The following is a 24,303-nucleotide window of genomic DNA, read 5'->3' as shown; positions in this document are numbered from 1 at the left end:
TCATTTTAACAGTCGTGTTTTCAGCATTTTGTATACAGTTTGGTGCTGTGTCAATTTCTATATATTCACATGTTTCTGCAGGCATTATTGCATTAATACATCACTGAAAAAAAAGCTATTATTGTCTGTTTGCCATTCTTTGTTGTAGTTAATGACCACATCGGCACAAGGACATTAACTTCTTCCGTTAATTGTGCAGTCAATTGGATATACCTCCATGGGCTTTATAGAGTGTATCACATAGTATTTACTATAATCTCTTGCTTGGCAGCATCAGCGCATTAAGCACTGGTGACATTATTGATCAATGCGATGATTTTGCAATTCATCTTAATTGCGCAGGGGGACACGGGAGTGCTGTGTGGGCAGACGTTTTGTACCGTGTGTTTTACAGTGCTTCGGTCATTTGGAGCAGAACAAGTATATAGAAAGACTCACAATACGTTGTGCTGCTTCATAGTAGAGCTCGACACTGTCTTGCTTCCTAGTAGTGGGTGCACATTGCTCGTGAAGTACAAGACAGAGAATGTATGTGTCGGGTCTGAACACAGAGATAAGGGTGCCTCGACTCAAGGTTGTGGCATGTGGACTGTACTTACTGTTGTTACTGGGGACCACTAGGGGTCAGGATGACCACCATATACTTCGACTACACAATGACATCATCAAAAACAACAACCCCAAAGTAAGACCTGTCAAGAACAGCAGTGACACCATCACAGTCTCATTACAACTTTATCTTCTCAGCATGTCTGATTTTGATGAAGTGACTCAGACAGTGACAGCTAATGGGTTTCTCTTAGTTATCTGGAAAGATGAGTTCCTAACTTGGAACGCCAGCGAGTATGGTGGGGTCAGGGAAATAAGTCCTGACTATGGGATGGTGTGGAGACCTTACATCACTATTCGTAACGTGGTGGATAGTGTTGAACCCCTGGGACTCGACTTCGGGATCATGAAAGTGACAGCCAATGGAATTGTGAATTGGGCACCTGGCGATACCTTCAAGACTTTCTGCCAAATGGATGTTACCAATTTTCCTTTGGATGAACAAGAATGTACTTACAGTACGTTTAATTGGGGAGATAGTCTGAAAGAAGTGGATTTACAACCGATCAATAACTCGATAGGATTAGACCTGTTCAATGCTAACAGCCAATGGGATATCATGCACACATCTGCGCAAAGAGTGATCAATGAAGCCAACAACATGTCTTATCCATTTGTTAACTTTAAAATGACCCTGAAGAGAAAGCCATCCCTTGCGATACTGACAACTCTCCTGCCTGTCCTGATGCTGGGATTAGTCAATGTGGTGGTGTTCCTCATTCCTGTGGAGTCTGGAGAGAAGCTGTCCTTTGCGATCACAGTTTTGCTGTCTTTCACGGTTTCCCTGTCTTTCGTCACTGGACTGCTGCCACAGAACGGTGACAGTATACCCGTATTTACGATCTTCATTGTTGGCCAGTTTGTAATGAGCTCTATCTACGTGTTTCTAACCATCTGGATCGTACAAGTGTTCCACCGAGACGCTGCCATCAGACCCGTTCCCTCCTGGATGGGGCGTCTGACAAGGTCCTGGGAGAGATGCTTCTGTGGCACTCCAGCTGTGGGAAACAAGGAGAACTTGACGATGGCAGCTTGGGAAGGTCCATTAGTGTCTTGGATTAGGGTTAGCAAAATGGCGGACAGGATTATGTTCTGTGTTTTTTTTATTGCTTACACCTTAACAACAGTCATTTCTACTCTTAAGATAGCATATTTGTAACATCCAAAAAACCCAACAAATTTAAGATCTCATGGACTTAACCACTCAGGGATTCATTTCTGGCTATTTTACCTTATCACTTGTTGTTTGTATACATGTATGTTTGAAAGTGTGTTGAGGGCATAATTCAATTGTTCCAAGTGAATGTTTATGGATACACCAATTTTTTTATTCTTAAGATTGTTCATGAGTTATTCCATTTAAGTATTTGTTGGGTACTTTATGTATAATCCCATGTGTAATTGACGCTTTCCTGTGTCAGCCCCAACAGTGTCTTTAACATGTAAATGTTGTGGTTTTACAAGCTTATAGTTATATAACATATTTGTTGACGTCTCCATTTATTGATCACCTGCATGATGTCCATGTGGTAAGATAATACTTTAAGCTGCGTAGGTATGTGTAGTATAAATTTTCAAAACGATCCTCGTTGAACTTAATCTTATTTTCCTTTGTTGATTAGGCATTTTCGAAACTCTCTGCAACTAGTCTCATATAGTACAAAGCCACGACACCTATCATAGCCATGACGGAGACTCATTTGCGTTTGAATGCTTTTCAATGAGGTCACTGGGATTTCCGAACAAACATGGACAAACAATGTAAATGTGGGATAACACACTCAATGATGTTTCTATGCGTTGGAAGATAATTTTGTTGGCTCACGTTTTTTTATATCATTGTGGAAATAAACTTTTAGTGGGGTGACTGCAATCCCAGTTCTGTTGCTTATCACTGTATCCCTGACCTTCAACACTGGACTCCAGCCAAAAAACGCTGGTAGAATACCCATTTACGATCTTCATTCCTCCCTGTTTGTGACGAGCTCTATCTACGTGTTTCTGACCATCTGGATCGTGCAGGTGTTCCATCGAAACGCTGCCATCAGGCCTGTTCCCTCCTGGATGGGGCGTATAACAAGGACCTGGGAGAGATGCTTCTGTGGCACTCCTGCTGTGGGAAACCAGGAGACCGTGCCACAGGAAACAATGTCGAAGAAATAATTGAATCCCCCATCAATGAATTGGAAGCTTGTCAGCAGATTAAACAAACTTTTTCTCTTGTTTGTTTTAATGCTGTTCGTCCTAACAACAGTGATGGGTTTTCTTAAGAGAGCATATTTCTGACATGTCAAAAACTACGGTCACGTTCATCACGTGAGCTATAAACGTATAACCTATGGACTTATAAACTGTATTAATAACATATGGGCAATGCAAACATACGAACCGAAACCATTTGATGTGTCAGTGTTACTATATATAACTAATTGTCTACATCCTAATGGGAATAGGTTGATCGCGACCCATACGATGATGTTCCCAGTTGACACAAGCTTGTTTACTTATAAGTTTACAAAATGTTTGGTATTGCTAACGGCATCGGTCACTCACTCTATTGACAGTTCTGTTGGTTGCCTATTACCGTACTGGTGGGAATTCCATCGACGTATTCCTTTACTATGGATATTTCTCTCCACATGTCTGTCCACGTGTTCATATGTAAGTGCTATTTCCATTGTCTATTGATATTTGTTTGTTTGTTAGTTTGTTTTTTAACGCCACACTCGGCAATATTCCAGCATTATGACGATGGTATGTAAATAATCGAGTCTGGACCAGACAATCTAGTGCGACAAGCATGGTCATCTTTTAAGATAAGCACGGGTTGTTGAAGACCTATTCTAACCCGGATCTTCACGGTTGTTTTATTGAAGCATCCATGCATTATATATTATATTTTTACTGAAGTATTACGTCAGTAGTATAGCATTGGTTTTGTGTATCCCTATGATGGACATCATTACATCTTGACAATAGTTTCAATTCGGATTGTTTAATATTGTCAGTAATAAATCCTCTTTATTGACACGTGCACGTGTTTGTGATTTCATGACCTGTTTGTAAACTCACCTGAATGTGATGTGAGCTGACATCATGGGTTCATGCCTGTCATGGAGAGTCGCCATTGTCGCCACATACATGTCTCTACTGAATCAGATTAGGACACCGTTAGTATAAATGTCACTTGTGATTGCTTGCATTTTATCTTGTAAATAATAGCATCAATCATCAACAACAATCCCTCCATCGTGGTATCGACATCAACTCATCACTTTATATGCATTCATGTTATAACATGCGGAGTAAACTTAAATAACTGAATGTTGTATTTTGATTGGAAAGAACGGGTTATTGATGATATTGGAACCAGTAAAACTGGAGGAACTTATTGCAACAAATATAACAATCCAGTGCATATTTTGAACACTATCATGCTTTGCCTCGTGAGAGAGATTTGCTTTGACCTTGCTCTGTGGTTACATTTATTTTTGTATATAATGGGGCTTTCATTTCCAATAAATGATTTCGGAAATTTAATTTTACCACCATTTTTTATGGATGTTCTCGGTTTGTTGAAACGAAACTCTTTTCAGAAACTACTTTGGTTTAATCAGACGCATGAAACATTGGCAAGACGTTCATCCTCAGCTTCTTACATTTTAACAATGCCTAGATGTAAAGATAAGAATCAAGCAACGGTGTTAGAACCTACACCGAAACATCGCTCTTAATTGTAATAAAGAAGTTGTTCATCCATAAATTCTTATACTTACTTAGTACTCCAACTTCTAAATGCCTATCAAAAGAAATGCCAAGATGAATGAATATCTTCACATCATCTATCTTTCAGACTGGACAAAGATCAACAACTGCGAGACCATCCTGAATGTCCAAACACTGCACTAAGATGTATGAGAGGCTTGTCAATTTTCCAAACCTCATGTTGGGCAATATAACATCGACTAAAGCTAATGACGTCTACATTTCTTAATTGCTTGAGTATTTAAGAGCATATACATTTTATTCAAGTTTCACTGAAACGCATATTGTTTTGGCTTTTTAATCAATGTTTTAACAATAATGGCTCGGTTAAGTCATTTCATGAAATGTATGGTAGACAGAAAAAATCAGAGGAATGTCTTAAATAAGACAAGTCGCTTGTTGACATGATTCGCGATGTTATCCCCTACTCTGACCTTTAGGGAGTTTTCACACGTCCTTACTCACTGGCACTTGTTATAGGGACCGGGTGGTCATGCTTGCTGACTTGGTTGGCTTGGCGTGGTACCCCGACGACGTGGCCGCTGTTACATGGCAGGAGTTGTGCTCAATCTAATTAAAATCAGATCTAAGTTCTCGCTGCCGCTAAACAAAGATCTAAGGACATCCCATTACGGGTCATGTCAGAACGACCTTTCGCGAACTTTGACTGACCTTTGAAATGACTAACAAGAGGTCGACATCAGCCAATTAGAAAGCAGCTTTCTCGAGCTTTACGGCACTCGTTTCAACCTGGCGACTTCCATTTCAGACTACGCTTGAAAAATATGTTGACACAGTTCTCGATTAAAATTTTGAAAAACTAAACAAACGAACATTCCGAATGTCTAACATATGCTTGAGATTGCATTGCAGTGCTTCCCACATTCTGTGCAACGCCTCCTCCGTTCAAATGTTTATCCCATGGAAGCGAGAGATCGGCGATAATTTTGACGGAATCAGTCGTACGGAATAACCCGTGGTAACGTTTTCGAGGTTGCATGATTAAAAAACACATTCCGACTGTCACTTTCATTATGTGGTAAGCGACACTTTGACTGGTTGGATGAAAGGTCGTTCTGACGTGACCCGTAATGGGATGTCCTCAGATCTTTATTTAGCGATAGCGAGAACTAAGATCTGATTTTAATGAGATTTGAGTTGTGCTTGTTGCGGCATCAGGCACATACTGGTGGTGGGTGCTACCTGAAGAGCGGGACATGAATATCCTTTCACGAACACCTGGTGTCATCACTGATTTGCAGTAGTATATTCATGCCATGTTCGTCACTATTTGGTTTTCATTCCCCATGGAATGCGTTGACTCACAAGCAGTCTTCCTCTTATACCAGGCAGAGATCCGATTCTCACAAATGCCCGCCAACGAGAGTTTACGAGCGCTTCTTTCACTTGTCCACAGCGCACGACGAAGCACAAACAAAAGGGCTTCAGATTTGTTTGTTTGTTGTTTAACGCCGCACTCAGCAATATTCCAGCTATATGACGGCGGTCTGTAAAATAATCGAGTCTGGACCAGACAATCCAGTGATTGACATCATGAGCATCGATCTACGCAAATTGGGATCGATGACATGTATCAACCAAGTCAGCGAGCCTGACCACCCGATCCCGTTAGTCGCCTTTTACGACAAGCATAGTCGCCTTTTACGGCAAGTATGGGTTCCTGAAGACCTATTCTACCCTGGACTCTTCACGGGTCAACTGGCTTCAGAAGACTGTATAGTAGACATAAAGATTCATTAAGTAACAAAACAATGACTTCCGACACCAATTCAAGGAAAGCGTGCAATTTTAAGTCGTCAAGCCATGGCATACCTTCAAATCTAACCTTAATGTGTGAACGCAACGATATTAGAATAGAAGAGTGGAAGCGTCTGTATGGCCTTGCTGTGCGCATCTGAAATCTGGGGTATCAATTGATAGAGTATAGAGAAATCCACCAACTCAATTGTAAAAACGTCTTACAAATAGGACCACAACACCTAATGCTAATATTTATGGTGAATGTGGCCGATATCAATGTATATCAACTCACTTCTTAAGTAGTGTTGGATACCAGTGTAAAATATAATCAATGCATGAGGATCTCCTCCCCCCAAAAACGTACAATATGTAACTTTATTGAGATAAAGTAGGGTATAACAATTGGGCTTCAAGTATTAGATATCTACTATTTTCTCGTGATTTTGGTTTTGTTTGGCTGTCACAAACAGTTGGAGATAAACAAATGTTCAATAATTACGATGAAGGATTGTGCTATTAATAAGTTTCATCAAAATGAGATATCTACTACTGATAAAAGTTCAAGATAGAACCTTTATAGAGAATATAACAATTGTCAAAACCAGAATGCAATAAGCGAATGAAAGCTTTGAAATATTTTAGTGCAGTTTAGAGGGAGACTATTACGGTTGAGAAAAGGTGAAGGTAGGTGGAAAAAAATCGACATATGCTTGTTTGTATGTTTGTTTGTTGTTTAACGCCGCACTCAGTAATATTCCAGCTATATGACGGCGGTCGAGTCGGGAACAGACAATCCAGTGATTGACATCATGAGCATCGATCTACGCAACTGGGATACAATGACATGCATCAACCAAGTCAGCGAGCCTGACCACCCGATCCCGCTAGTGGCCTTTTACGACAAGCATAGTCGCCTTTTACGACAAGCATGGGTTGCTGAGGACCTATTCTACCCCGGATCTTCATGGGTCCCTACTTGGCTTTACCTTTTCTGTCGATGCAGTCATCGATTCTTGATATTTGATAAGATGTCAGTTTTAAAAACAACATCTGTATTTGCCATCCGGCTTGGGCACAAGAATGCAAGGTGAACTCCAGTCACTATGACTTGGTTCAATAATGTCATTGTCCAGCATATACTGAATCTCCCTCAGAGCCTCAAGCTTGATTGGATTTATCCGGTAGAGATGCTGTTTCACAGGCACAGCGTCTCCAACATCTGCATCAAGACACACTAGATCTGCACGGCCAGGTACATCTGTAAACAGGTGAGCAAACTCTTGGATTAACTCTGACACTTGAGACTTTTGCTCAACTGACAACTGACTTAACTAAGCATCTAAGCTAGTACTTCAGAATTGTGTAGCTTATGGCTAGCATAGTTGGTAATGCCATCAAACTTGAAAAAGTCACAGTTTTCATCTGTATCACTGGAGAAACAGTGGCAATACACTGTGTGGGTACATTGTCATTTCTTTCATGATACTTTAAAGAAAATGCTTCAATGTACACGTACTTATGTCCTAATTGCTATTCAATGCTTAATTTATAAAAGTTAGAGGACATTCACAGTTTAAACATCACTAATTCTCAGCAAATGCAGCGTTGAAGAACAAATCTTCTGTGCCATGTTACAAATGAATAATGTGGTTATAGCATATAATCGAATAATTTCTCGCTTAATATATTCTATGCTTGGAATAAATTCTTTTCTACTACATCTATAAATAAGTTTGACTGGTCAGGCTGGTTGATGCATATCATAGTATCCAAATAGCGTTGATCGATGCTCATGATGTCAATCACAGGATTGGCTGGTCCGGACTCGATTATTTACAGGCCGCCGTCATATAGCTAGAATATTGCTGATTGTGGCGTTAAACAACAAACAAATAAAGAAATATTGAAGGGGTATTGCCGAATTCCACTGACAGAACGCGACAAGCAGGTACGTGATACCATGTCGACCCATGGACGCTCCAACCAACTCCCAGCGCCTCACCAATGACATTACAAGTAATCTGGAGGGTGTCGAAGCCTACGTTGACGATGTCACCAATCAAACCTTGGAGTTGGACGAACACGTGAAGAGGATCTGTACCTTCTGCGGCAGACTCACTGAAGCCAGGTTGACTGTAAATTAGTGAAAAGTGAATTTGGACAGTATTACTTCTTCATTCTCAAGTAAAAAAAGTGTTAACCCAGAAATCTGTACGTAAAGGAACTTAGTGTGAAACTAACAAACAACCAACAAGTGGTATACAATCAACAAATGCATTACAAAATTCACTAAGTTTACAAATTAGCACAAATTACTGCACAGCATTCATAATGGCAGTAAACAATAGAGTGGTAGTACAATATTCAATGGCAATATATAATATGATGGCAGTGGTCAGTGTCAAATCCAAAAAATACATACAAAAATACAAAAAATAGCAAAAGTCAGTGACGATGATATATATTCACCCCGTGGCGATAGTGGTCAAGCTTCAGAGATGGGCTAGGCAGGAAGTCAGGGAAGATGAGTGATCCACATATGAAAGCTGGTTTCGATGTGATGAAAATGCGTTAGAGACACCTAAAGCGCTCTTGTCCCCTTTTATTGTCTAACCAGCTACTGGACAGTTCCACATAGTGCCCTCACAACATAAAACATGGCAGATGTTTCGGTAACATCCTATCACCGTGCGCGGTATACCGGACCGGCAGGTTACACATCACACTAGCATCTAAATATAGTAACTTCCTGACGACTAATGTACTGGCCTGAAGAATTCCAAGCGCAAAGTATACTGCGCAATTGTTGACTTCTCAAATACTGTTGATGATGTCTGGCGAGATTAGCACATGAACTACATTGATGGGAGAGTTTTCAAACTGGTGCACTATGTGTAGAAGAACGTGAACTCTTGCGTCCTTATTAATAACGGATGCCCGGACGATTGCCCATGCAAACCGGGAGAACGTGTGTCACCTTGCTTGTATTTGACTATCATTGAAACGTTTTTGGTCGGTGCTGCGGCGGCGTCCAGATACACTGTGTGTACAATTGTTGCTCTATATTATGTGACCCATGAAGATCCGGGGTAGAATAGGTCTTCAGCAACCCATTCTTGCCGTAAAAAGCGATTATGCTTGTTGCAAGAGGCGGCTAACGGGATCGGGTGGTCAGTCTCGCTGACTTGGTTGATGCATGTCATCGTATCCCAATTGCATGGATCGATGCTCATGATGTCAGTCACTGGATTATCTGTTCCAAACTCGATTATTTACAGACCACTGCCATATAGCTTGAATATTGTTGATTGCGACGTTAACCAACAAACATCATCATCATCATCATCTATGTTATGTATGCGATTATTTATTCTCCTTTAGACGTAAAACCATGGTACTTTTTGTTACCCTCCCAGGCGCTAGGGCAGTAAGGGGATAAAACATGGGACGTGTCTTAGTGGGGTAGCCATCTTAAACTGCGTCATGGTATCTCGGTGAGCTAGCACTAAAATTCGGCATTACTTTACGCATTTGATACTGTTAGATTCAGGGAAAGCCCGTATACACATAGCTTACAAACCTCCCTTCATTCCTGTCATTCTAACTGTGGAAACTGGAAGTAAATATCTCGAAGACTGAAATAATTATTTTAGAGTACGTAATATCTCTAAAAATAGTTTTTCTTCCTGGTCTTGAAGTAGTTGATTCATATATGTTACTTGACAGAAGAATAGTATATTACTGACATCAACGAACCTTTTAACTGACAACGCTACATAAGCTATGTTCTGTCAACTAAACGGACCCCATCTATTGGGTTGTCCACCTGACGTTTGTCACGTGTCTTCTCTGCGTTGGCGCTTTAAGTTTACTTAAGCTGGGTCGACATTTCTTGTTTCTTCAGGAGTCCAGTGGCATTTATCAGTTATGCTAAGACAACCACAAAAGACATGTTTGGACCGAGACACGAAAACTGTCCGACACTATATTGCAAAACAAACATGTTTCAAAAAAGGTTTTTCTTTACTTCACAATAATTCAAAGTTAAGATATCGTTTTTAGTTCAATCAAATATGCGAATGTGCTATCGTGTCACTGGATTGTCTGGTCAAGAATCGATTGTTTACAGGCCGTAGTCGATTGGTCGTCAAAGTACTGCTATGCTACGTCACGCAACAAACACACACTTACTTTTTATGCAAATTGTGTGAGTGGCGGGTGCTACCGGTAGGGCGGACATCACAGATTTTCAGTTATCCATTTATATCATTTTCACCTCTTTTACACCCAATGGAATCTCCTTCGGCAGATAATTGAGACTGATTGTCCTCTGACGTCGAGGTTTTCCATAGTTGATGTGATGGTAGTACTTATCCTCTCGTGTGAAGTATGCTGTTACCAGAAATTAAATATTACCGAAAATACATAAAAGAATTACCACCGCTTTGGAAAATTAGATAATATACGGTATATTCGGCAAGTCCCCCCCCCCCCCCCCCTCCCACACAGACACATAATTAAGAGATTAAACAAAGATTTGCACAAACTTATTGATAACGACGAGTGCTCTATGTGTCATACTCACAAAGAAAATATTTTTCATGTTTATATCGAGTGTCATGTTGTTAAGAATTTTTGGTCAGATTTCTGTATTTACTTGACTCATATCTTGCATAGAAATATCTTTATAACTGACAACGAGCTCCTCTTTGGTACCTCTGATGTATTAATTAACCATTTGATTGTAGCTGCTAAAAGATTTATCTTTGTCCAGTGTATTAAGAATGAAAATGTTGACTTTGTTGCTTTTAAGAACACAATAAGAAGTATCTATGACGTTGAATATCATATTGCACGTAGAAAAAACGACTTCTTTGCCTTTAATAGAAAATGGGCTTTGTTTCCTCAAACTGCAAAATAACTTATTCACTTGATGTTTGCAACATAATTTGATGTACCATAAATACCGCATCTCCTTAATTCTATACATAAATATGCCTTCATCTGTACCATGATGTGGATTATGTTCTCTTCTGTACCATGATGTGGATTATGTTCTCTTCTGTACCATGATATGGATTATGTCCTCTTCTGTACCATGATGTGGATTATGCTTTAGGCCTCCTCTGTACCATATCCTTTTGAGAAAGATCGATATTCGTAAAACTGCATTGCTCTCCAAGTGCTTATGTATCATGTGCAATGACTGAATAAAAAATTTGAAAAAAAAAGAAAAAAAAAAAGATTTGCACAATATATCTGTTACTTATTTTATCCCTCCATCAGTATTGCGAAATATCTGCTATTTAATGAAATTAGAAAAAAATACTATTACTAGTAAGTCGCGTAATACGGTAGAAAATATTCAAACTAATTGTGGCATGTCGTTTATTGTCCATAGTCCATTATCCATTAACTCAGAATTGGTTGCAAAGGTAGAGGCAGTGTTAGGGGATCACTCTAACGTGGATAGAAGATTCCTGAATAGACAGCAATAGGCTGTGTAAGTTCAGAACATAGAATCACAATTTTAACATTGAGACAGGCCTGTAGCTGGGTGGGTATGGAATCTGAAAATAGTTCAGTAGCTTCTCTTCTGTTCTTCTCGTTCCAGTCATAATCTCAAGACAATTATTAATCGGCTCAATAATATACATTCTTACAAGAAATACATGTGTTGAAAAGGTTCTGTCCAACGATGCAAACCTTGTATTTACACATCTCTCAAAACGATTGATACAAGTCTCAGTTACATTGATATTCTTATTATATCTGTTGTAATATGGCTCTTGTACAACCACAAATGGTTGGAAGAGAATTAACGATTTGAAATTAGAACCGAAAACGATAATCCCCCGGAGCCTCCCCTCGGGGTAATGTGTGAGGTATTGTATGCCTGTATCGACCGCCCACTTAAAGAACGTCTTGAATTACTCCCGGAGCCTGTGTCAACCGAGACGAGCCGAGACGCTTGGTTTATACCCGGTGTACCCGGCGTGTCCGGGTTATACCGCATCGCGGTGTACAGGGCAACGGGTAAACAACATGGCCGCGCCCTAGGACACTATTGTTGACTACATACAAACATGTATGTCGACATATCACGGCTTGGATTACATATTCTCTAGCTCGACATCGCATAAAAAAAGGTTTGTGATCGATAGTTTATGTGAAATCAATAATTGTCATTATTTATTATATGCTGTTAATCAGTGTGGCATATATGATTTGACTTAGAGTAGACATCGGTAAAATACGATATTGATCTCAAGGCAAACGATATGAAAACGTGTGCTGATATAATGAAGTTTGTATATAATGACAGTTAGGGCACCTGTTGAAGCAACGGGACATTGTTTCTGTAAATGTAATCTGTGTGTTAGCTGCAGAATGTATTTTAGAACACTTTAAAAAACGTTTTCTCGTTCTGGTCATATATGTATATAATGTGTCTATAACCATTAACAGTCAAATATTGTCACACATTGTAAGATATTTTGATTACAAACGGTGCTGTCTTGTATATTCCCGTCAGTACAAATGACCCAGGCTGGCGTGGCCTTGTGGAGTAGAACGGTGTGTTCTTATCGATCGGTCACATTCGTGGAGCTAGCAGGGCTCATATACCCACAGTTTAAACTGTCGGATCTACAGATTACCCTCAGTGAATTTGGTGTTTAGTTACGACGGCATTGTTGTGAGTTTGCACAGGAATAACCAGGTCACCTGACACCCTACACAAAGCCACGCTGACCCTACATAATGTGGTACCAATGTTTGTAGAGATTTTGAACATGTATTCTAATCGTAGCGAGTGAGTATCGTTTTACGCCGCATGTAGCAATATTTCATAATATCACGACAGGGACACTAAATGTGGGTTTTCAAGACTACCCATGTTGGGGATCGAACCTAGGTCTTCGGTGTCGTGAGTCAATTTAAGACGAAACTAGCCCGCCGCCCTTCACTTTAAGCATCGATATACATACATATACCTCCGTGTTCGTCTGACATATCACTGGTGATACGAACACTACAGTTTTGTGTCATGTATATGTTGTAGGTTGGGTACTAGAGTGGACATGAAAGCGTCTTATTCTCACGATTGTCGAAACAAGCTTATGTTAAACGATCCTGTCTGAAAGATTGACAAGGTCCCGCTGTGACTGGGCTGAGTAGACTTTGACACTTGCACTTTTGTCGCGGTATGATCGTCAGCATTATCATAACGCTAACTGTTGTGTACTATCCAGGAATAGACGCTTTGTCAGACTAGAGGCAGCTGTAAGGTGACACAGTTATCCGTGAGCATTGGAAACCTGGTCCCACTATAGAGTGTTTGTTCACCGTGTGCCGTCATTGTGACCAGCACCTGTCCACGCCCACAAGGTAGACGGGCGTAACATGAGCATTGCAGTAATATACTTGGTTATGGTTCCATGAAATAATAATAATAATAATAATAATAATAATAATAATAATAATAATAATAATAATAATGAGGCTATTTCTGTAGCCTATTTCTATATCCTAGTCTATAGCCTATTCTATCCTATAGCCTATTCTATATTTCTATTTCTATAAAGTTTATGTGCAGTGTGTTGAGAAGATAAGCAATCCTGCAGAGTCCTTCGCTTGGGTGAAGTCGTCTGGCCTGAAAAGTGAAACTGAAGGCTTTCTGTTTGCTGCTCAGGACCAGTCACTTTCCACTCGAAACCGCCAATGTGTGATTTTGCATCAAAATGTAAATATGAAATGTAGATTATGTACTGAATTGAATGAGACTGCCCAACACGTTGTCAGCTTTGGCACAAACACAGTACCTTAAACGACATGATGGTGTAGCTCGATTATTTTATTACCGTCTTCGCCATGCTTGTGGTTTTGACACAGAGGTCCACCCATGGTACGGACGGGATATGTAGATAAATACTAAATTCTTTGGAAGAGGCTTACATTTACAGCCATAGACGTATACAGGCTAACAAACCTGATCTTGTCCTTTTTGATAAATCCAATTATATCATTTATATCATTGAATTTTCTGTCCCCTTTGACACTTATGTGATTGACAAGATTCAGGAAAAACATGGCAAATATGCGGACCTCGCTTTTGAAATGTCACGCTTGCATCCCAAGTACCAAGTTGTCCGACTCACCATTGTTCTCAGTGTCATCGGTTTGGTACCTCCCAATCTGTTGACTGACATTGGGAGAGTACCCGTGTTTGTTACCAGGAATACAGCCCTTCTGGTTAATCTGGATAATGCAGAAGACTGCAGTGTTGGGGAGTCTTCACATTCTCCGAAAAGTTCTGGGTGGGTTTGACTAGGCAGCGCTTCCTGGGAGAAGTCCTATTCGCTGTCTGGGCTGCATGTCGAGGGGGCAAGGGCCCTGAGCTGATGATGAACCTTACCAGCCTGACTGTGCCAGGATCACCCAAACCCTCTTTGCTGCATTTTTTATTTTAATCTGTAAATACTACTACTACTACTACTACTACTACTACTACTACTACTACTACTACTAAGGCTATTTCTATAGGGCAAAATTCCACATCACCGAGGTACATGCTCAATGCGTCTCATGGACACGGCCCACAGGTATTGTATAAGCGTTACATATTTATTGAAACAAATGGCTGCCATTATATAGATCTATCTAGCATTATAACAGAACTATGACGACATCTGTATCATGATAAAAGCGACAGAACTAATTTCAATAAGAATTATAAATCTCTATCAAAGGCGGAGTCCATTGTACGATTCCGACTATATCCATGCGTTTATGAATTACTATTAAATAGTAATGATACCAGGTTTGAGGGTATTCTGTCCCCGTGACGATCTGGGTCTTCAGCAAACCATGCTTGCGAATCATGGGATTGGCAGGTCAGATTCGTTGACTTGATGCTGTGTTCTCTGGTCCAGGTTATTTACCGCCATCATTGATCTGGAATATTACTGAGTGCAGCGTTAAACAACCCAACAAACAAACAAAACTTCAACAAAAAATATCAGCAGACTATAGAAATGCCACTTACGCGTGAATACGTTACAGACATGTATAGAGAAATATCCAAAATGAAGGAATACGCCGATTGAATTACTCACCAGTGCGGTCATAGACAAAAAACAGAACTGTCAGTAGAGTGAGTGAATGATGCCCTTAGCAATATCAACAAACAAACAAACATAACTGCGTGTATAATGCGACCGCAGCTGTCCGCCATGGTGTACAGTTACGTGGGTACATGACCCAGCGCCGAGCTAAATAGATAAGATCTGTTCAAACAAATAGCTTCCCGCCACTCCTTGCATCACGTCCGTCTTCAGACAGCAGCTGGGACTTAATATTTATACATGTGAAGACGGCCTATAATTCATTCATTACTCACGTCAGTTCTGACACTGATAACGCCTTAGTAAACCTATATTTTTTAATAACGCCAATATAAAGGATTATAGATAAGGTGAGTTTAAGCTGTTCATTCACTCACTCACCACGTTGTCTCTCCTGGCATAGAGACAAACACAAAACAGGTTCAAACTAAATTACATGACTTGAAAACAAGTGTTTTGCTGGTCTACGTATGACAGAACTGTCTGACATTGTTTATATATCAGCAAAGCTGGCCTAAACATGACAGAACTGTCTGACAATGTGTTTATATTTCAGCAATGGTGGCCTAAGCATGACGACTTTCTGACATTGTTTATATATCAGCAAAGCTGGCCTAAACATGACAGAACTGTCTGACAATGTGTTGATATTTCAGCAATGGTGGCCTAAGCATGACACCTTTCTGTCAGTGTTTATATTTCAGCAATAGTGGCCTAAGCATGACTACTTTCTGACATTGTTTATATATCAGCAAAGCTGGCATAAACATGACAGAACTGTCTGACAATATGTATATATTTCAGCAATGGTGGCCTAAGCATGACGACTTTCTGACAATGTTTATATATCAGCAAAGCTGGCCTAAACATGACAGAACTGTCTGACAATGTGTTTATATTTCAGCAATGGTGGCCTAAGCATGACACTTTTCTGACAGTGTTTATATATCAGCAAAGCTAGCCTAAATATGACAGAACTGTCTGACAATGTGTTTATATTTCAGCAATGCTGGTCTAAACATGACAGATCTGTCTGACAATGTGTTTATATTTCAGCAATGCTGGTCTGAACATGACAGAACTGTCTGACAATGTGTATATATTTCAGCAATGCTGGTCTAAACCTGACAGATATGTCTGCCAATGTGTTTATATTTCAGCAATGCTGGTCTAAACCTGACAGATATGTCTGCCAATGTGTTTATATTTCAGCAATGCTGGCCTAAACCTGACAGATATGTCTGCCAATGTGTTTATATTTCAGCAATGCTGGCCTAAACCTGACAGATCTGCCTGACAATGTGTTTATATTTCAGCAGTGGTGGTCTAAACATGACGGGTCTGTTTCATAGTATGTTTATACTTCAGCAATACTGGTCCAAATATGAAAGAACTGCCTGACAATGTGTTTATATTTCAGCAATGCTGGTCTAAACCTGACAGATCTGTCTGACAATGTGTTATTAAGTAATGCTGGTCTACACGTGACAGAACTGTCTGACAATGTGTTTATATTTCAGCAATGCTGGTCTAAACATGACAGAACTGTCTGACAATGTGTTTATATTTCAGCAATGCTGGCCTAAACCTGACAGATATGTCTGCCAATGTGTTTATATTTCAGCAATGCTGGCCTAAACCTGACAGATCTGCCTGACAATGTGTTTATATTTCAGCAGTGGTGGTCTAAACATGACGGGTCTGTTTCATAGTATGTTTATACTTCAGCAATACTGGTCCAAATATGAAAGAACTGCCTGACAATGTGTTTATATTTCAGCAATGCTGGTCTAAACCTGACAGATCTGTCTGACAATGTGTTATTAAGTAATGCTGGTCAAAACATGACAGAACTGTCTGACAATGTGTTTATATTTCAGCAATGCTGGTCTTAACATGACAGAACTGTCTGACAATGTGTTTATATTTCAGCAATGCTGGCCTAAACCTGACAGATATGTCTGCCAATGTGTTTATATTTCAGCAATGCTGGCCTAAACCTGACAGATCTGCCTGACAATGTGTTTATATTTCAGCAGTGGTGGTCTAAACATGACGGGTCTGTTTCATAGTATGTTTATACTTCAGCAATACTGGTCCAAATATGAAAGAACTGCCTGACAATGTGTTTATATTTCAGCAATGCTGGTCTAAACCTGACAGATCTGTCTGACAATGTGTTATTAAGTAATGCTGGTCAAAACATGACAGAACTGTCTGACAATGTGTTTATGTTTCAGCAATGCTGGTCTACACGTGACAGAACTGGCTGACAATGTGTTTATATTTCAGCAATGCTGGTCTAAACCTGACAGATCTGCCTGTCAATGTGTTTATATTTCAGCAATGGTTGTCTAAACATGACGGGTCTGTTTCATAGTATGTTTATACTTCAGCAATACTGGTCCAAGTATGAAAGATCTGCCTGACAATGTGTTTATATTTCAGCAATGCTGGTCTAAACCTGACAGATCTGTCTGACAATGTGTTTATGTTTCAGCAATGCTGGTCTACACGTGACAGAACTGGCTGACAATGTGTTTATGTTTCAGCAATGCTGGTCTAAACATGACAGAACTGTCTGACAATGTGTTTATACTTAAGCAATGGTTGTCTAAACATGACGGGTCTGTTTCATAGTATGTTTATACTTCAGCAATACTGGTCCAAGTATGAAAGATCTGCCTGACAATGTGTTTATATTTCAACAATGCTGGTCTAAACCTGACAGATTTGTCTGATAATGTGTTTATACTTAAGCAATGCTTGTCTAAACCTGACAGATATGTCTGACAATGTGTTAAATTAATATTTCAGCCGTACTGGTCCCGCCATGACAGATCAGTCTAACATTGTTCTAATGTTTCAGGAATGCTAATCTTGCCATGACAGATCTGTCTAACAGTCTGTTAGTGTTTCAGCAAAACTGGCCCCGCCATGACAGATGTATCTGACAGTGGGTTAACGTTTCAGCAATACTTGCTCCGCCACGACAGATCAGTCTGACAGTGTGTTAATGTTTCAGCAATAGTGGTGCCACCATGACAGATCAGTCTGATAGTGTGTTAATGTTTCAGCAATAGTGGTGCCGCCATGACAGATGTATCTGACAGTGGGTTAACGTTTCAGCAATACTTGCTCCGCCACGACAGATCAGTCTGACAGTGTGTTAATGATTCAGCAATAGTGGTGCCGCCATGACAGATCAGTCTGACAGTGTGTTAATGTTTCAGCAATAGTGGTGCCGCCATGACAGATGTATCTGACAGTGGGTTAACGTTTCAGCAATACTTGCTCCGCCACGACAGATCAGTCTGACAGTGTGTTAATGTTTCAGCAATAGTGGTGCCACCATGAAAGATCAGTCTGATAGTGTGTTAATGTTTCAGCAATAGTGGTGCCGCCATGACAGATGTATCTGACAGTGGGTTAACGTTTCAGCAATACTTGCTCCGCCATGACAGATCAGTCTGACAGTGTGTTAATGATTCAGCAATAGTGGTGCCGCCATGACAGATCAGTCTGACAGTGTGTTAATGTTTCAGCAATAGTGGTGCCGCCATGACAGATGTATCTGACAGTGGGTTAACGTTTCAGCAATACTTGCTCCGCCATGACAGATGTATCTGACAGTGTGTTAATGTTTCAGCAATACTGGTCCTGCCATGCCAGATCAGTGTAACAGTCTGTTAATGTTCCGGCAATACTAGTCCCGCCATGACAGATCAGTGAAACAGTCTGTTAATGTTTCAGCAAAAATGGTCCTGCCATGACAGATCTACCTATCAGTGTGTTAATGTTTCAGCAATACTGGTCCTGCCATGACAGATCTATCTAACAGTGTGTTAATGTTTCAGCAATAGTGGTCCCGCCATGACAGATCTATCTAACAATGTGTTTATGTTTCAGCAATAGTGGTCCCTCCATGACAGATCTATCTAATAGTCTGTTAATGTTTCAGCAGTAGGGGTCCCGCCATCACAGATCTATCTAACAGTGTGTTAATGTTTCAGCAGTAGGGGTCCCGCCATGACAGATCTATCTAACAATGTGTTTATGTTTCAGCAATACTGGTCCCGCCATGACAGATCTATCTAACAGTGTGTTTATGTTTCAGCAATAGTGGTCCCGCCATGACAGATCTATCTAACAGTGTGTTAATGTTTCAGCAATAGTGGTCCCGTCATGACAGATCAGTCTAAGAGACTTTTAATGTTTCAGCAATACTGGCCCTGCCATGACAGATCTATCTTACAGTGTGTTAATGTTTCAGCAATAGTGGTCCCGCCATGACAGATCTATCTAACAGTGTGTTAATGTTTCAGCAATAGTGTTCCCGTCATGACAGATCTGTCTAACACTGCAGTTTGGTACGCGTCATGACCAGTCAAGTAACCCGGAAGAAGCCATTGATCCGGGCACCTGCAATATGGCGAAAGCGCGTGTGTCAGTGTCGGGAGGGGGTGTTGCTATGTTTCGGCATCCCCCTGCTCCCCCCTTCAGCCGTGCTCCTGGGGTTTGCCTTCATGACGCAGCCAGATATCGGGGTCTTCCATATATGTGGCTTCGTCCTCACATGCGTGTCAGTAGTGTGCATCACCGCAGCAATAGTGATGAGACTGGCGCACCGACTCGCTCCTTCCACACACATTAACCAAGTGAAGTCGGACACGGAGGATCCCGTGCTCCACACACCCAGACCCAGGCCGCCTTCATCCTCGTCTATGGTTTCCGGAAACGGAAACAGCGATGTGAAGATGCGCTTGGTCAAACTACCCCCATCTTCTTTAGCAGCGGAATCGGAGCTACCTTACCGCCCCAGGAAGAAGCGGAAGCGGAAACACGGTGAAAAGTCTAAGACTATTCTTCCGCCGGTGAAGGAGGAGGATGGACGTGCAAGGTTCGAGCAGTCCATTAAAGAGAGGGAGAAGGACGGGGTTAGGAAGCTCCACAAACGGACTAAGTCTGAGAGTACGAAAGGATTTGAGAAATTCGTGCCACCTCCTGCACCACCAAAACTAGCACTGACTAAAAAACATTTACGAATGTTGGGTCTCCATGACAACCAAGGTTCTGAGGAGAGTCTCCAAATGAAGAGATCCATGTCGATGTCAGATATTGGAGACTCGGCCTCGGAGCGTCTCAGTGTTGACTTCCCCGACACGCCCTCGGGGGGCAGGAGGTGAGTAAACCGGCTCTGGGGTAGTAGTGGACTTAGTGGTTGTGGTAGTCGGGGTGGTTGTGGTAGTAGGAGTAGTGTGTTGGGATGAGTCATCGCACCTGGTGATGTGGGTCATCGCACATGATGATGTGGGTCATCGCACCCAGATAATGTGGGACATCGCACCCAATAATGTGGGACATCGCACCTAATAATGTGGGTCATCGCACCCGATGATGTCGGTCAACGCACCCAGATAATGTGGGACATCGCACCCAATAATGTGGGTCATCGCACCTGATGATGTGGGTTATCGCACCCGATGAAGTCGGTCAACGCACCCAGATAATGTGGGACATCGCACCCAATAATGTGGGTCATCGCACCTGATGATGTGGGTCATCGCACTAGATGATGATGAGGATCGTTGCCTGTCAAGGTTCTGGCTCGACCGATGGACCGTTATGTGGCTGGAACATTTGCTGGCTGCGGCTTTGCGCAACATACACTCCTTTATCATTGAAATTGTAAATAGAAAAGAACTGGCAGTGTGGCTTAACGAATCTGCCCATCCTCGGTGTAGTATTACTTCCGAATGTCAGAATTTTGTGGATGCGATAATTCATATCAATGTTACCTGTATATTCTAACATTTAGGTAAAATACTGTCGTATTGAATGTGTGTAACCATCAATGTTTATTATATTCTAGATCTAAGCTCACTTAACAAACGGGAATGCTGCATGTCCATATATGGGTAATGTTATAGTGACGTAATGTAGCCCACTAGTCACGTGACGTAGTTGTAGACGTTGTCTAACCATGTAGCATCTTGCATCTGTAGAGAGGACGGAGACCACGACATTGACATCATCGTCCTGTAAGCGAACCTGGTGGTGACTCCTGGTAGTAAGATAGTAAGGGCTACGTGCTTGATTGTCCCCTCGGTTGTTCCCAGTGTTTCCCCTCTCTCCCACCCCCTCTTGAGAAATGTTCACGTTTGACTAACATATTTCAGTTCTAGCGTTATCAGAACTAACACAATTCACCGTTTCCGTGCACGCTGCAGTTCTTGGTTAGTGTTTCGATTCTGCTAATCCTTGACTCACATTTGTTTTGGTTAATATTGATAAGTTCATTTATATAAGTTCGGAACAGCTCTGTTGACCTGAAGCAAGTATTAAGTACAATTATGTGGAACCGAAGCGAGTATTAAGTACATCTCTGTTGACCTGAAGCAAGTATTGAGTACAATTATGTGGAACCGAAGCGAGTATTAAGTACAGCTCTGTCGACCTGAAGCGAGTATTGAGTACAGTTATGTGGAACCGAAGCGAGTATTAAGTACAGCTCTGTCGACCTGAAGCGAGTATTGAGTACAGCTCTGTGGACCTGAAGCTTGGGTACATTTAGATATTCTGATTTCGGCCAAAGAACATTCATACATACAGAAAGATACTAGGGGCCATTGCTGTAGTACCCAATGGGACAACTACGCCTTCAGCATTATGTATAGATCACCGTCGGCGATGACAAATGACAGCAGTTGCTGGTTGATGTTTCAGGGAGGACGCTGGCAGCATCACGGCCCGGCCTGTGTTGGTGCACACGTCGGCTGCTAGAACCGGCGTCAGGGCCTCCAGATTTGCATCAGTGTTATGACATCATGTGGACCTCGAAATCAAGAACGGGTATCAACCAGTTTGCATGATGCATAACTGTCTGGTGGACATGTTTGTTTTCAGTTGTTTTTTTTGTGTCAAGTTAAAACCTCGGCTTCCGGTGCACGTAGACACAGACAGCACACCGTTCCTATATCTTGACGGAGTTGGGACACATGTAGACACAGACAGCACTATGCTCCTGTATCTTGACAGAGTTGGGACACATATAGACACAGACAGTCCTGCATCTTGACAGAGTTGGGACACATGTAGACAAAGACAGCATGCCGCTCCTTCATCTTGACAGAGTTGGGACACATGTAGTCAAAGACAGCATACCGCTCCTTCATCTTGACAGAGTTGGGACACATGTAGACAAAGACAGCACACCGCTTCTTGATACTTGAGAGACTGAATGGCAGCATAACGTAGCATACCGCTCCGTCATCTTGACAGAGTTGGGGCACATGTAGACAAAGACAGCACACCGCTTCTTGATACTTGAGAGACTTGAGTGGCAGCACCACAATGAGGTTACAGACGATGTTTCAGCAGGACCGCGTGTGTGGCATCCTTAGAAGACATGGAAGGGAAGCAGAGGCATCAGCTGAAGACGTCATGCATAAGAAAGATCAATTCGTTTGAAAAGTGTTAAAATCCAATTCATTTGCTAAAAATGTCGTGACTAGAAAATAAGATTTGCATGTGTTTATTTCAAGCTATGGTACATTTCAAACTGCTGAACTAAATTATCTCATAACAGTTTGTGAAAGTCAAGATGATGACTGCAACCACTTTGATTGACTATTGTGGTGCATGTGTCCGGTGATCCGTGTGTCCGGTACTTGCAGTGTCCACAATTCACAACATTTCGGGTACATGGCTAGATCATGTGTGGTTTGTATTGCACTAACTTGCTTAAATGATTACGTTTTATATGAGTTAGATCAGATATTTTAACCAAATTTCGTTCCATTTGTCTATTTTGAGTACACAACACTAACCTTTCTTACTAACCATTCTGGAACAAATGTATCGACGGACCGACAGGATGAAGCGTGGCAGAACAGAACAGAAGCAAACAGTTAAAGGTTCACTCGTAGAGAAGTTTCCCACGGAGCAATCCATGGCGGACGACGCTTTGTGTACAGGCCACCGTCGCCTGGCTTGTGTACTGCTGTGCGGGACATACAATAAAGACTTGCCTTTTTATGCAAACTGTGTGAATGGTGGGTGCTACCGGTAGGGCAGGACTTGCTTACTCTTTTCGCAAACACCGGTTGTCATCACTGATTTTCATTGGACCATTCATATAATTTCCACAGGTATTTTGCCCTTTACACCAAAGGGAATCTGTTTCGCGGATAATCTAAACTGTTTATTCTCTTGCATTGACAATTTATATTTATTGACCATTCGGGGCAGGATGTGTGGAAACTGGAAGTTGGACGTTGAAACACAGTTTGCGTTGTGCTCCAGATCTAGCCTCACGTTCTGCCTTCTTCTACGACGGGTTTACCTGCTCCCATACCATCTGTGATATCATTGCTTTATACCACTGCTAACATCTCCATTTTAACCAACTTCACATATGTGATATGAATGTGACCAAAAGGCACACGATCATGTGATAACACCGTTTTCATTGAATGGGAGATTGGGATAAAGACTATATGTAATTAACTATCAGTACATGTAATAATATACATTGCATGCATATTTTTTCATGTCAAGGGTGAATCTGGTTGTATGAAATGTTTTGTCAATCATTTTGTGCATGTTCATGTTTGTACAGCATTTCAAAAATACCTGCTGAATAAATAACACATGTTGTAAAGTGCTTTAAAGACCCTCGTCTCGGTGCATGCGATCTCTGTATGTAGCCTCTCAATGTCAAGGGGCGTTGCTCTCCTACGTCATAATGATATTAACGTCAAAGAAAGAATCACGTTGTTCCAATAAACCTACACCTGACCTCATAAATGCTTGTTCACGTGACTCTTATCATCAAGCCGTGACACAGGTCGGAAATGCTCCAGTTCGGTAAAACCTGCGAGCAGCTGACGGACCATGGAGCATGAATCCACGATCAGACTATTCTGACACGTCTAAGGGACGCAACTCTTGTACAGCGATACAATGTGTTAGATCCCTGAACACGCATGTAGTTGAGGTCTTGCCCTGAACCGTTGCTGTGATAGACCCCACAGACCAGCTC

General features: G+C 41.3%; 2 protein-coding genes across 3 annotated transcripts; both read left to right on the top strand.

Annotated features, from left to right (window-relative positions):
* Window positions 1–444: 444 nt before the first annotated feature.
* On the top strand, window positions 445–1,768 carry LOC139469583 (neuronal acetylcholine receptor subunit alpha-7-like). Its single transcript, XM_071251788.1, has one exon. It carries the CDS (start codon window positions 527–529, stop codon window positions 1,766–1,768), a length of 1,242 nt encoding a protein of 413 aa, XP_071107889.1. The 5' UTR covers window positions 445–526.
* Window positions 1,769–12,159: 10,391 nt separating this feature from the next.
* Window positions 12,160–24,048, top strand: LOC139469582 (uncharacterized). Of its 2 annotated transcripts, XM_071251785.1 has the most exons (4): window positions 12,160–12,284; window positions 19,586–20,442; window positions 21,133–21,178; window positions 21,987–22,059. In XM_071251785.1, exons 2-3 carry the CDS (start codon window positions 19,640–19,642, stop codon window positions 21,146–21,148), a joined length of 819 nt encoding a protein of 272 aa, XP_071107886.1. In that variant the 5' UTR covers window positions 12,160–12,284; window positions 19,586–19,639; the 3' UTR covers window positions 21,149–21,178; window positions 21,987–22,059. The 2 variants fall into 2 exon arrangements, with proteins under 2 accessions (XP_071107886.1, XP_071107887.1); XM_071251786.1 differs by lacking the exon at window positions 21,133–21,178 and having other exon boundaries at window positions 21,987–24,048.
* The last annotated feature ends 255 nt before the right edge of the window (window positions 24,049–24,303 follow it).

This window comes from Haliotis cracherodii, unplaced genomic scaffold, assembly GCF_022045235.1.
Source record: "Haliotis cracherodii isolate W230 unplaced genomic scaffold, xgHalCrac1.p SCAF_2, whole genome shotgun sequence".
In the NCBI taxonomy this organism is placed as follows: Eukaryota; Metazoa; Mollusca; class Gastropoda; order Lepetellida; family Haliotidae; genus Haliotis; species Haliotis cracherodii.
The sequence above is the reverse complement of the archived record's forward strand: the minus strand, read 5'-3'. Positions and strand labels throughout refer to the sequence as shown.